The 14,906-nt window shown below is 44.1% G+C and overlaps 1 protein-coding gene across 2 annotated transcripts in view; it reads right to left on the bottom strand.

Annotated features, from left to right (window-relative positions):
* WDR35 (WD repeat domain 35) overlaps nucleotides 1-14,906 on the bottom strand; it is a 1,418,193-nt gene that overhangs the window by 944,497 nt on the left and 458,790 nt on the right. For both annotated transcript variants that reach the window (XM_069605912.1, XM_069605913.1), the window contains one exon: nucleotides 1,247-1,307. In XM_069605912.1, the coding sequence (XP_069462013.1) occupies nucleotides 1,247-1,307 (61 nt within the window). The remainder of the gene's footprint in view (nucleotides 1-1,246; nucleotides 1,308-14,906) is intronic.

Genomic DNA, 14,906 nt, shown 5'->3' with positions numbered 1-14,906 from the left:
AGGCATACAATAATCAGAGACGCATAGGGTATCAGGTGAAGGAGACAGGGGGGTGACCTTCGAAGAAATACATGGAGAGAGGTGATGCAGAGCAGAGGAAGAGACAAGAAATAATTAAGGAATTTTCAATAAAGATAGAGGAGACTGACAGGTATGACATACATCTGACAGACGAGAGTGGAGATGGGGAAGAAGTATGAGCATGTGGAGAGGACTCGGGTGAAACAGGGAAAGCACAGAAGTACAGGAGGAGGAGAGGAACAGTAGAGAAGACCCCTTTAGGACAGCTACAGTTCCAGAAGGAGGTAAAGGAAGGCAGGGTATTGGGCAACCAGACAGGTCCCTCAGCTCAGCCTACAGACACACTTTAGTGGCTCAGTTCTTGGTGGAAACTCTGGGCTAATATCTGGCAGAAGGCATCCCTCTCTCCTGCTACTGCTTAGACCTAGAGTGCTGATTCACCTAGGCCCTGCGACCCCAGAAGGAGGGTCTCTTGAGATGCAAGGACACCATAAGAAGAGACAGAAGAGAAAAAAGGACGAGAAGCAGAGGTAGCAACACCCAAAACCCTGGGATTAAGAGAGGAGTGTCGGAACATTTAAACCCCCCACCCCCAGGCTGAGTCACAGACTCATCTGGGATTATACCTCAGAAATTAGAGAGACATTTTGTTTGTGGGACAAAGGCAGCTCAGCACTCATCTTATAGACTTTGTTTTGATGAGGTACCTACAGAGGCCATCCTGCTGTTCATTGTTGTTCTTTGATTGGGACAGAATAGTATCATTTCCAAGCAGGCCTACATCACGAAAAGGTATTAGAGACTATCACCTTGAAAAATCAGGAGACTGGTCTTCCTTTAGTTGTTGTAGCGACTTTGCCAGACACAAGCCAACAGACCCGAAGATTTAACACCTCCACTCATATCCCTGAAAGGAGTCCTGGCTCTTGGCAAGAGGCCCTAAGGAGCGAAGAGGAAAGTGTGGACCCTCATACTGCGAATATAGTGACCATCCTGAATGAAGATCTACCTAGTCTAAACTGTGTTTGTTGATATCACTCTACTTTGTGACAGGGAGTTGAAAAAAATGAGTATCCTATATATGAGAATTCTAGCCCACAGTTGTTTGCATAGCTTGCAGAACCACTTAATGGAACATCTGTCTAAACCCAAGCAGCTGAATTTTACAGTGACCGTGATCTTCAAATACACATGTATTCCATGTTTGCTTTTAACACATACTTACTAACGTCAATATATTTAGAATCCAATGGCGTTCCAATAGAGTTACACAGCACCAACACAAACTAGAACAAGAAAAAACACAGTTACCAAGATTGTATATTATAATGCTTAAATTTCAATTTTATAGTCCATTGTGTGGCTACATACCTACCACAAAAACAACAATAACATTTGAAATATTTCTTAAAAAACTAAATAAGAAAATCATTAAGGTGATGGGCAATGACTGTATGCTCTGCTCTGTAGTCTACTTTCATTGCTTCCTGGGAGCTTCAAGAGCCATTCCTCTTATCAGCTTGGGACCAGCAGTGGGTGCTAATTGCTAAGACTCAGCGTACCCCACTGAGCACACACAGAGACTCACAGGTATTGCTCCCCTGGAGGACAAATACAAAAATGTAAGAATGTAAGGGGAAATTTCCTCTGCTCTTCAAAGGTCCCTTCACCCGAGTGCATAGGTTTTAATTTTTCACATTATTAATAATTCTTCACATTCTTAATGTCTCAAGGTCTTGTAAGAATGTAATTGTATTTTCCCTTGCTCCCTCCCTTGCGTTGAAGCGATTCGAAACACTTTGTGTATAGGCGCCATACAAATAAACTATCAATCAATAGTTCATCCTTGCAAGATATCTTCTCTTTGCTTAAAACAATGTACTTTTCCTCTCACTAGCATGTGCTTCTCCTGTTATTTTCTCTAGTGATCATTATTACTTTTCACAGACATTTCCCGGGAGTGGGAAACTTAATCCAAGTAATCAAAGTTATGATTTAAGTGTATTATGAGAGATGCAAAGTGAGCTAAATTTCTTTGCTGCTTCTGCTACACAAATAAAGGTAAATGCACACAAGTTAGTTTTCATGAAACTGTGGGAAATGTCATCTTTGCTAAATGTACAGAACCCTTCAAAATACTCCATAGATTTCTGGACACCTTACAAAATATATCACTTTAAATAAAATAGAATTGCGAATCTTAAGAAGAAGCATGCATTGATGGGTTCTGAATGCCTCCCAGAAATGTTCCTCAAGGTTTTTCAGCTCAATAATTACTGTAGATATTAGAACTAATATGTACTAACGGTGGCCAATAATGGTCGAGATAATGTGAAGAGGATTTGTTTTCCCACCATTAGAATACTTTGGGTAAAAGGTGCACAATTAAGCAACTCATGTGGAAAGAACATTACCTGCTACATAAAAGGTGATTAAACAATACGCACACACTTTCATGTATGTAATGACTTTGATACATACTGATCTAGACAAAATGGGCTATTTATTGAAGATTATGTACAAAATTCAGTTTCACAAATCTGTGTGGTTCACTGATGTAGTAAGTCACCAGGGCCTTTAAGTGGTGTGCTTTTTCAGCACCTGTGACTTCCAGTGCAACACCAATGGATGCCCCGTGTGTGTGCATGTCCCCTAGAACCAGTCTATGGACTTGGATGCTAATGTTGTGGGAAATCGATTGTAATTCAGAAAAAATTACTAAATTCAGCATCACCCCGCAGTTCTGGATGAGAACCTTAATTTGACCCGAGTTTGCAGCCTCAAGGGGGATGAAAGTATGAGCTGTCCAGATTTTCACCCGTTTGCCATTTGGAGACCGATCTCCGTAATGGATACTGAGCAATGTGACAAAGCCTGAAGGCTTAACCATATATATTGTGAACCAAGAAATTCCCTCGCCCTCTCTCATGTCCAGCCTTTGATAAATTGCTTGCTAGTCTAGCCTTTATGGGTAAATAAAAATTTGTCAAATTGAAAATAATATTTCAAGTCGGCATGCACCTATGTGTTGCTGCATGTTCGGTTCACACAGCAAAATCGCCTTCGGATATCGTAGGCTTTACAGAAATGAGCAAGACAGGGTGACTGAGGCTGTGTTGGAGAATGGCTACAACTGTCGGGGTGGAAAACTACGGCTGGAGGAGGTGTTTGGACAAACCAACGCCGCCAAACATCAGGGATGTTTTAATAAGAGATTGCAGCGATTGCCTCATTTATTTGGATTTTGCAATTTGACGCAGTGTTTACAATTTTGAAAATAATTTAGACAAGGAGAGGAGATCACCCTTTGACATTTCAATCCCTGCCTCCTTAATCTCCCATTAGAACGAAAGCCTGGCTTGTTCAAGCTTCGCATTCCCTGAGGCTACGGGCATGGTAAATAGTCAGGTGTGCAAAAGCCGCACTGCAAATATTGATTCGCTGCCCTGATACCAGAAGTGTGATTATATGTGCTGTGTTAAATGGAACCTCTCTAGGCCTCTTCTCCTTTACCCAGCCCACTGAAATGTTACCCATTCTTCAGTGAGTAAGGCGGGCTGCGTGATGAATGCCTGCACTCAATTGCACACTGGCGGCTCAACTGAAATTCGTTCCTCAGTGTCGCCTGCCTACTTCTTCCTGCTTATCTTGGAGGCCTTTTTTCACCTTTCTGGAATGCCAACTCTGTGCTGCAACGTGTGAATGTATAGCTGCTGACTATTTCAAAGGCAAGGCTGCATTTTCTACCATTTCTCCTGAAGAATGAATTGCACTTGTCCTTTCCATGAGGAGATGTAAAGAAGACTGCCGTTTTGTTTAGTCTCAAGGCTTGTGCGCAATATGTGGATTGTCAGACACAGACTGGCATGGACTTCTACCTTCCTGTTAATGTAGAGCAGCTTTGCGAGCGCTGGCGAGTTTCTTTGGGGTTTTATGAATCCAAACATGAAGGTTATTGCCTCTGTGCACCGTGATACTGCGGGCTGAATCCATTACACTGGGCAAATCTTGGATTGGAGGTGATGGTGTTCCTGTTCATGGCACAAGATTGCCTTTGAGGAAGACTTGCATGTTCACAGCAGCCGTGTTGTGGACAGCTCAATAGATGAGGCAGCCCCATGCATGCATCTGATGCCTGCTATTGTCTAACAGCGCGTCATGGATGTCAACCAGAGTATTTATACAGCAGAAATAACTATGCACAATGACTGGTGCTCATATATCTTATAGGCATGGTCAGGTCTATTGGGAAATACAATGCCTTGTGTGATATGGTGTCTGTGGAATGGCAAGCAATATTGTGGTCAGTTTAGAGCCCAGTCAGTGGCGGAATGCAGAACTAGGTACAGTTTGGCAAAGTGTGGTTTTGGTGAGATGTCATGTACAATCCTGATGTCCGATTAAAGAACAAAGACTGGCATGTGGCATTACAAGAGGGATGGGGATTTGAAATATGTTTCAGGCATGTAAAGGGTTTTTAAAAGCTAGAAGACTAATTGGCATCTTCCCTGCAGTGTTCCTGTTGTCAGACACACAGCTGCTCCCCATGCTTTCAGTCCGCTGGTAATACTGCATGCAGAGAGATGTCTGGGGTTTAAGTAACTGTTGAAGTGAAGTGATATAGGATGTTTTGTTTGATTGTTTGTTTTTTGCTCTTGCAGCTTTTAACTACTGACGTGTGTGTGTGTGTGTACGCATGTGTCTGGACAATTGTTATTGCCTTTATTTAGTGAAGTCAGAAAGGATCCTGGCTGCCTTTTGGTTTAGGTTATATTTTGGCTACTTGGGACTGGGGAATAATTTGGGGTTTTTATTTATGTATTTATCTTTTTATAGCTGATGCTTTAACAGATAGCTATGCTAGTGTCTGGGAGTTGAATTAGTCGCAGCAGTGGCACTTTTGCAGGCACTTAGATGACGGGAGACGCAATGTGCCAGGTTATCAGGGCATTACAATTTGTTGGATTAGCAGCCTTGCATTGTATGGCCTTTACTAAGAGCAGATTGATAAGTGATAAAATTGTTTTGTTTATTTTCAATTATTTATCATTTTTACACTTTCAATGTCCTTTCGGGAATGGGGTTTTCTTTGAATAGTTGTGATTGTTTTGAGCTCCATGAAAGGGTTGAAATCCTTCAAATGTTGCAGTTTATCTGTTGTGAATTAGTAGGATGTTGTGTTGCTGGGCTTCCAAGTAACTTGAGACAGTAATTGTGTAGAATGCCGAAAATGTAATTGCATGGTATGTTGTCTGAATATAGCTATGCAAGCAGGTAAATGGTGTGGGTATGAGAATGTGGGTGGGGGTTGTGTTCAGTATATGGGAGGGTGTGTGCAGATATGTTGCTTTAGAATTGGGATCTTCTGGAAGTATGTCATTAATGACTGAATATATGATGGATCAGTTGTTTAGCCCTTATTATACACATAGCTGTGTGCAGTTAAGGATTAATTGTTAGGTCTTAGTTTGTTGGATGTCTGAGACTTGTATTAATAAAAGGTTGTAGGTTGGTTGCGGTTTCATTGTTGTAGGGGTTATGTTAGTTCTATTTATGGTCCAAACTGAGCAAGTATGTAAGCTCAATTTTGTTTTGAAAGTTAACTGTTTTAATACATCTGCTCATTCTTGTGTTCTTTTTGTCACTTTTGTTTTATCTTTCTATTCTTATTCTCTCTGCTTCTGGTTTCAAGTTATAAGACTTATGTTTTTATTTATGATCTATGATCTATGATCCTGGAATGCGATTGGATTGCAGCGATCCTTGGATGCATCACCATTAATTGTCAATTTCTGGCAAAATTATGGATGTAAATTGGACAGGAGTGCAGTATATCTGAACACATGAATATAATGTTGGAAAAGGTTGACAAAAGGTGTGGTTTATGCAGTACTAGGGATCTGATTAATCCGGAATGTTGTCAGCAAATTTAACATTTATGAGTTGGAATGTTAAGGGTGTTAATAATCCTCCTAAGCGGCGGGAGATGTTATCAATGATAGGCAGGCGAATGCCCGATATTGTATTTTTACAAGAAACTCACTTGAATAGAGATCAGGTAGGGTATATTTTGAATGGCTTGCATGTAAAAAGAGTTTGAGTTATTTTGCAAGTAATTCCTGTCGAGTAACTATTCTTATCAAAAGGGGCTTAAGATATAGAACCAACACTGTGTGCATAGACCCAGAATGGAGGGATGTCCCATTGAATTAACACATAGAGAGTAGGCGTATGACTATTTTGAATGTTTATGCTCCTAATTTAAATCAGGACATTTTCTTTAAGAAACTAGATGAAGTGTTGGGACAACCTGACTGTACCAATATTATAGTTGGCAGTGATTTTAATACCACAATTGATGTGGAAAAGGATAAGACTACTCAGGTAACTTCCTATGCGGAATTGAAGGCGAGGAAAGGTCTTAAGATTACTCGATAAATGAGATATTCATGACATTTGGCATGTTCTTAATGTAGACAGCAGAAGATATTCTTTTCATTCGATGGCGCATGGTACGTCTTCTTGTATTGATTTTTTCCTTGTTAGTAGGAGCATTTGTGGAAACGTTTGCACTACTTCAATTGGAGATGTGGTCATTTCTGATCATGCTCAATTATGTTGGCATTGGACGAAGCTGCTTGTGGTTCACTGCCTAAGAGAGAGTGGCGTTTGAATACGCAATTACTTGTGGACACTGAATTTGTTAGGTACATAGAAGCAGAGATATTGCTGTTTTTGGAGGATAACTTGTACTCAGAGAACAGTTTATTGGTGGTTTGGGATGCACTGAAGGCAACATTGTGGTGTAAAATTATACGTTTTGCATCGAATGAAAAATGTCAACGGGAAAACGTTATGGTTATAGAGTGTGAGTATAAGGCGCATGAAGTACGATATTGTGACCGTCCGAGTGCGGAAAATATGTTGACTCTGGCCCTCGCAAAGCGAGCCTTAGATTGTGAACTTCATCAGAAGGCAGGAACACAATTGTTTTGCTCGAGACAGGCTATTTGGGAGAGGTGAAATGTCAGGGGCCTTATTAGCGAGTCGCATACAACAGAAAGAAAATAATAGACAAGTACTTTTTATTGTAGATAACAAGGGGACGGTGAAGAGGAAGAATGCAGAAATGTGTGAGGAATTTAGGCAATACTATGCCTCTTTGTACAGAGGTAATTAGTCCATTTCTGAAGGGGAGATTCATTATTTTCTTAGTGGGTTAGAAAGGCCAAGCTTGCATGAACAGGCGAGATTAGGCTTGGATGCACCAATAACGATAGAGGAAATTGAGAACTCAATTGAAACATTGGCTAGAGGTAAATGCCCTGGTCTGGATGGATTTCCAATGGAATTTTACAAGAACTTTGGACAGATCCTATCACCTTTTCTTATTAAACTGTTTGCAGAAATTCTAAATAATGAGGCGGTTACTGATTCGATGAAGACCACATTAACATCGGTTATTCCTAAACAAGGTAAGAATCCTTCCCAAAGTGGAAATTGCCGACCCATCTCACTTTGAAATGTGGATGTGAAGATTCTGGCGAAGATATTTGCCAGAAGATTGAACGGCCTGCTTCCAAAGTTAGTTCACAAAAATCAAACTGGTTTTGTGAGTGGTAGGGACAGTAGTGATAATTTACAGGAGTTGCTTGATGTAATCTATCTAAAGAGAAATTCTGTGGATGCGTTTGCATCAGTAATTATAGATGCTGAGAAAGATTTTGACAGAGTGAGTTGTTTTTTTTGCATCAGGTTTTGCTTAAGATAAATTGTGGGCCAGTTTTTCTTAGACTTTTTGGAGCCTTATATGGAGATGCAAAAGCTGCGGTAATTGTTAATGGTAGCCATTCTGAGTGCTTTCGGATTTTAAATCGAACTTGACAAGGTTGTCCTTTATCTCCACTATTGTTTGACTTATTTATTGAACCTCTTTTCATTATGCTTAGGAATCATCCTAATATAATGGGTATTCCGTTTGGGGAGTATGTGTCCAAGGTACTTTTGTATGCAGATGACCTTTTGTTCCTGATCTCGACCCCGGAGCGTTCATATCCGGGACTTCTAGCAACTCTGCAAGAATTTGGCAAATTCTCTAATTATAAAGTCAATGTAGCAAAGCCTTTGATTTATCCAATTTCAACATTGTGTCATAGGGGATTGTTTGAGGTGGGTCGGGAAATGTGGGCTGAATCAGGTCTTAAATATTTGGGTATTCATATAAATAGGGATGTGGAGTCCTTGCTTGCACATAATGTCAGTTTGAAAGTTGCGGAAGTGGTAAGTCTTTGCTGTAGATTGGAGAAGTTGAAACTAACCTTGTGGGGGAAAGTTAATGTAGTTAAAATGTCCCTTCTTCCCAAATTTTTATATGTTCTTAGCATGCTCCCCCAGCCGCTTTCAAATAATGTATTAGGTGGCATTAATAAATCCTTGAATAAGTTTGTGTGGGGGGGGGGGGAATACAGCAAGAGTCCCGAAAGATGTTCTTTATAAATCAGTGAAGCTGGGTGGCTTTGGTTATCCTGACATAAAGCGGTATGATTCTGCATTTACATTACGCGTGTTGCATTGTTGGTTGATGTCTGATCGTGATACTTGCACAGGGTGGGTTAAAATAGAGGAGGAATCTATTTCTCCTGTCCTACCGTATGTTCTTTTGTTTATGGATAAAAGATGGCCCGTTAGTACTACTACACCTTTTGTAAAGCATGTTGTGATGGAATGGCATAAATGTAATGATATTAGGGAGGAGAAATACTTATTTTGTGCAGACTCCAGTTTATGGAAAAACCAGGCTGTGAAACAAAATAACTATGTCTTGTGGGGGCGTGGCTAATTAGCCATGGAATAGGATGTGCCTTCTTGCGCAGCTCCTGATGATCCGACACTGATCCTGGAAATTACGCTAAAAAAACAACTCATGCGCTCCAGAAATGAAGATATGAGCGTCTGAATTAGTACCCTGCAGCAATCTCTAAAGGCGAGTGAATCGTGCCTGGCACCTGGGAGAAAATAGAACACTGAGTAAGCAGCCGCGCGGATACATTGTCGCCAAGATGGCGGACAAATAAGGGATCGTACCTGCAGCCTTGGAGAAGACCGAATGCAGTTGAACAGCGGTGGAAAACGAAAGTAGTGAGCTGCCGCAGGACGCGCGACACTCTGCTTTCAAGGCTTGCTCCTGACATTTATTCATAACAACAATGTGGCAGCGCTTCGCAGCTTGAGTGGGCGAACTGATCGCCATAAGAGATACAGTTGCTGTGTCACGGAGGACAGGCCTGCCACATTGAGGCAAAGGACACAGACCGCAGGCGGCGGCGAGATCTGCGGGGAAGACACCAGCCGCAAGCGCCTCATAAATAACTGCAGCGGGGCCCCGGACGTCTGCTGAACATAGTGGGCGACAGCAGAAGCACCCACAAGTGCAGGGCGAACAGAAACAGAACGTTGGCTCGTCACAGAAATGATGGTGGCGAGCCGCACAGGATGAAGGTGACATTGAGGCCAACAGTAAGCATCCTCTGATTGCAGTGGTGTGCAGAAAACACGGATCGATAGGCAGCCCTGTTATACTGCTATTTGGGAGCAGTGCTCCACGGAATGTAGTGATACATTAGCGCCTGGAGCATGCCGGAAGCCCGCTCTTCTATGAGAGGGGCCCCAGGAACTGTTCAAGCATAGTGGGCCGTAAAATTAGCCGGGACCTACACAAGGATACTGGATTTACACTAAAGTGCTGCCAGGCAAAACAGACACTTGGGTATACTGCCATTTTAGCATCAGGAGTGGCCAACAATCTGGCTCTTCCTGGACATTTGCCGGATGCTGGGGCGCTAAGGTGAACGGCGGCAGGCATTGGTGCAAACACGTAACATTGGACGCATTATAAGCTTGAGCTGCACTGGTGGTGGAGAAGTAGGAGCGCCTAGCGGCCTAAGGTAACAAGTGAACGGGGTGCTGACCACATTAGCTAGAGAAGGTACGTGGGAGGACACAACCCACTCGGAGGATAGCACAGTGTGCACCACCATAGGTGGCAACCGGCTGAAGATGGAGTGTTTGGGCCCGAACTGACCTGGTGGCGCCACGGAAATATTGAAATACGTGCTGGCACGACACAGAGAGACTGGATTTGGAGACGTAGCCAAACCCACACGATGTCAGCAAAAGGGCCCAAGGCCAGGAGTAAACAACCCACAATGGAGATCTTTGTTAAGACACAACGGACCCCCACTGCTCCGGCACAAAGCGTACCGGCAGCTTCAATGGACGTTACCCCTGAAGGAGAAAACAACTCGGTCCTGGCAGCCATTACAGAGCTTAGAACCTCATGGGCGACAACAATGGCGGACCTACAAACAGCCTTGGAGAATAAGATCAACGCGGTTGAAATCGAAGTCGCTCTGCTTCGACAAGATGTCAGAGTGCTGGCGGACAGAACAAGCAATCTAGAGAGTGCTGTGAAAACCAACACAGACACCAGCACAAATAATGCAAAGGAGGTCCATATACTAAAGCACCAGGTGGCGAATCTTGAAAACAGAGCAGAGGAGGCGGAAGGAAGGGCAAGACCGAACAACATCCGTGTGGTCGGCCTGCTGGAGGGAGACCATGATCCTGCAAGAGATAGGAGCAGACAAGCTCTCACAAGGGTTTATGGTTGAACAAGCACAGCAGGCCCTGATGAGGAAACCGCAGCCTGGGGCCCCTCCCAGAGCGATCATCGCGAAGATTTTAAACTATAAAGACAGAGAAAAGATCTTGGAGTACTTCCGTAAAGGTGGAACGATAGAAAGGGCTTCTACCAACATCACAGCGTATTCTGACTACACCATGCTGGTACAGAGACAGCGATACAGTTATGTGGCGGTCAAGAGGAGACTGCGCACAGCAGGGATCAAGTACATGCTTTTGTACCCTGCAAAGTTAAAGGTCTTGCATAAAAGCAGAGCGTTCTTCTTTGACAACCCAGAGGAAGCGGCGGCATGGCTGGATTTGCAAGGTTGCCCGGAGCGCAATGAGGAGCAAGATCATGTGGAACGTGAAAAGTGAGGTGGGGGTGCTGTGAATGCTGAGGGGATTTGAGTCCTAGTAAAAGACTGAGGGACAATTGGATCACACTGTGGTCATTTTTGGACTTGCTGACTCTGTTGGACTAGAATATAGAGAATTAAATGCACAAGTAAAATGAATAGCGGTAGGCGTAGTGTGATTGAAGCAATCAGGAGCAGCAAGATGGAAGCAACCTACCCCCAAGAACTAGTAGTAAGACAGCCACTAGGGCTTTTTTTTTTACCCTGCTGTGCCGCGAGCACGGGCTAGTGCCAGAAAGGGCTAGATGCGGGAGTGCCTGAGATCCAGGGATGGAGCTGGGCAACAGTTGGGGAGGAGGTTGTTGGTTCAGGGAGGACAGGGAGGAGAAGGGGGAGGGCGTGTGGGGAGTTTGTTGTGTTCTTAGTTAAGGGGAGTTTAAGTTGGGAAACAAGCCCACATAGATGAGTTACGCAGTTGGATATGGACTACACAGGAGGCGGGAGGAGTGGGACTTTACCATGCCATGGGGGACCTTAAAGTAATCACCTGGAACGTCAGGGGGGCTCAATAGTTATTTGAAGAGGAATAAGGTTATGTTATACCTACGTAGACAGAAGATAGATATAGCCCTACTGCAAGAAACGCATTTGACGCGAGACAAGATGGAGATGATTGGGAAGAAATTGAAGGGGACGGTTGTGGGATCGTTATATTCGGCGTATGCTAGGGGAGTGATTATTTGGGTGGCGCCACACGCCCCATTTCAGCTGCTACAGACGCTGATTGAGATGGATGGGAGTATGGTCATGATGAGGGGATTGGTGGAAAATAAAGAGATAAGCGTTGGAAATACGTACGCCCCGAACCAAAATACAGCGGCATATTTTAAGACATTGTGTAACAACCTCAGCATGTGTGTGGGGAGTGCAGTGATCGGGGGGGGGGGACTTTAACTGTGTATTAAACCCGAGGTAGATAGATCAGATGGGAAAATGGACAGACCTGCCCGGGCTGCTAAAGCGCTGCAAATACTGCTGAATGACTTTGGGTTCGAAGATGCATGGAGGGCGCGACACCCCCAAGAGAGGCAATACTCGCATTATTCTGCCCCGCAGCAGCTACACACAAGGCTAGACTATGTCTTTGTCACACCAGAGATACTAACAGAGATCACGCACTTTGAATATAAAGCGAGAGTCCTTTCGGACCACTCGCCTTTGATCCTTGGATGGCAATATCATCCTCTGAGGGCGAGGATACCGACATGGCGCCTCAGAGCAGAGGCGCTGAGAGACTCCCTCTTTAGGGAGGATATGAGAAAGGAAATTATTAACTATTTTGAGATAAATACTGGCAGTGTGGACTCGGCGGGCACATTGTGGGAGGCCTTCAAACTTGTGATGCGGGGGGGTAGCTAAAGCGAAATCCAAAGGACTGCAAGGGGGGATTGTGACTGATCTCCGGGAAATGGAGGGTGAATTGGAAAGGGCACTAGAGGGAGGAAATAACACTAAAGAAGACACCAAATTGATACTCAGGCTGCAGCAGAAATGTGCTGGGCACTGGGAGAGATTATGTAACCTCAACTACAAAAAATATGTAGAGACACAGCATGCGGGAGGGGATAAACCAGGGAGGATTTTGGCATGGCTATATAAGAGTGAAACCCCGAGACCTATGATTAGAACGATAACAAGGGAAGACGGAAGAGTGGTTGACACTCAAGAGGGAGTTAACCAGGGGTTTGCAGACTATTATGGGCGGCTATATGAAGATGACGGGGAGGATAATCGCGCAATGATTGTAGAAACATCGGAGGACATAGGATTGCCACAGATTAGTGCTGAGGAAAGAGAGGAGCTGGATGCACCGATCACTCTAGAGGAGTTAGAGGAGGTGGTGAGACAGTTGCCCACTAGTAAGACCCCGGGTGCTGATGGACTCCCAAGAGAATTCTATAAAGCATTTAAAGGAGAAGTGCTTCCCCCTCTGCTGGATATGTTAAATGAGGCATATGAGCTGGGAAGACTGCCAGAGTCACTTAGAGAAGCGATTATAATACCGCTGCCCAAACCTAATAAGTCCGGGCAAAGCTGTGGTTCATACAGACCCCTGTCAATATTAAATCAAGACACTGAAGGCTGTTTTGGCGAATAGACTGAGGAGGGTCATTGGTAAATTAATACATCCGGACCAGACAGGCTATGTCCCTAATAGGAATATATCTAATAATCTCAGAAGGCTCCATAGAGTCATCGAATATGGAAACAAGAATGATGGTGAACTGGCAATTGTGTCACTAGATGCAATAAAGGCCTTCGACTCAGTCAAATGGCCATGGTTGCTGGCGACCCTGGCTGGCTATGGGATGGGTCCTGGATACTTACAGTGGGCCAAAATGTTATACAGTGAACCACTAGCCAGAGTTAAAACTGGAGCAGTGATATCGGAAAGGTGGCAACTCCGCAGGGGCACCAGACAAGGTTGTCCCTGGTCCCCTATGCTCTATATATTAGCTCTGGAACCCTTAGCGATCTAATTGAGGCAACAGTATGACATGATAGGCATTGCGGTAGGGAGTGAACGACACCTGATATCCTTACATTGTCTGCATATATCTGCGACACCCGGAGGAAAACCTCCAATATATCTTGGAGGTTATGGAAAGATACGCGGGGATGTCAGGTATAGCAGTGAACCCTCAGAAGTCCAGCATGTTCCCATTCGGTGGATATAAAGGGATCCCCTTGAAACAGCTGCCGGTGTTACAGATCACATGGGTGGTTGGCAAATTTCGCCATCTAGGGATAGATATACACCACACGGTGGAAGAAGAGCATAGGTGCAACACTGAGGTAGCCATTAAGAAAATTGAAAATTGTATGAGGTTCTGGGTAAAGTTGCCTTTAGCAATGATGGGGCGTGGGGTGATGTTGAAGATGGTGGTCCTGCCTAGGCTTCTACACTACTTTGGGAACATCCCCTATTGGATACCAAAGAAGTTCTTCACTAGATTGGACAGCATGTATAGGGACTTCCTGTGGCACGGAACAGAGTGGCTCTCTGGAAGCTACAGAATCTTTATGAGAGAGGGGGTATTATACTGCCTAATTATGAATTCTACTATGTAGCAGGAATATGTGGCCAAATGGCTCTCTGAGGAGAGCACCTCGGAGTCCAGGTTGTTTAGCCAAGATTGCACCCCATTTTACTTAAGAGAAATTATGTGGCTGCCCAGGGCAGAGGTGGAGGGGCGTCCCAAGATGATGGTGCTTGGATGGAGGATGAGACATATGGCTTGCCAAATGATGAAGAACCCGTCCCCGTGTTCCACTCTAGTACCATTGGTAGCACTAGCGGGTGGAGAAAAGCAATTACAGATGTTAATCAGGAATCATTGGGAACCGGTTGGGATAGCGACCCTGGGTGATATATGGCAAGAGGAGACCATAATAGATTTCGAGACGTTGAGGGAGGAAACCGGGTTACATATAGGACAGTACATTACGTACCATAGACTGGTGCAGAGAATTAAGAAAACTTGGCCTGAATTGGTACTGGAGGAAGAATCAGATGCTACCATAGACTTAATATATGGCATAGCAGAGATATCTAGAATATACGAGATGGTGATGTCCTAAGTGGGGAAGGAGGTAGCACAATTGAGGCAAGAGTGGGAAGGAGAAGTGGGAGCCCGGATGGAGGATGGGATGTGGGAACGAGCCCAGGGTTATCATAGGAAGGTGTCCAGGAATGCTAGACTAAAGCAGATGCAGCTGTATATCACGCATAGAGCGTATATGACACCCCAAAGGATATCTAGGTTTAAAAATGTAGGACAGCAA

Source organism: Ambystoma mexicanum, chromosome 4p (genome assembly GCF_040938575.1).
Source record: "Ambystoma mexicanum isolate Mex_15411 chromosome 4p, UKY_AmexF1_1, whole genome shotgun sequence".
NCBI classification, from domain to species: domain Eukaryota; kingdom Metazoa; phylum Chordata; class Amphibia; order Caudata; family Ambystomatidae; genus Ambystoma; species Ambystoma mexicanum.
This window is presented reverse-complemented; position numbering and strand designations above follow the sequence as displayed.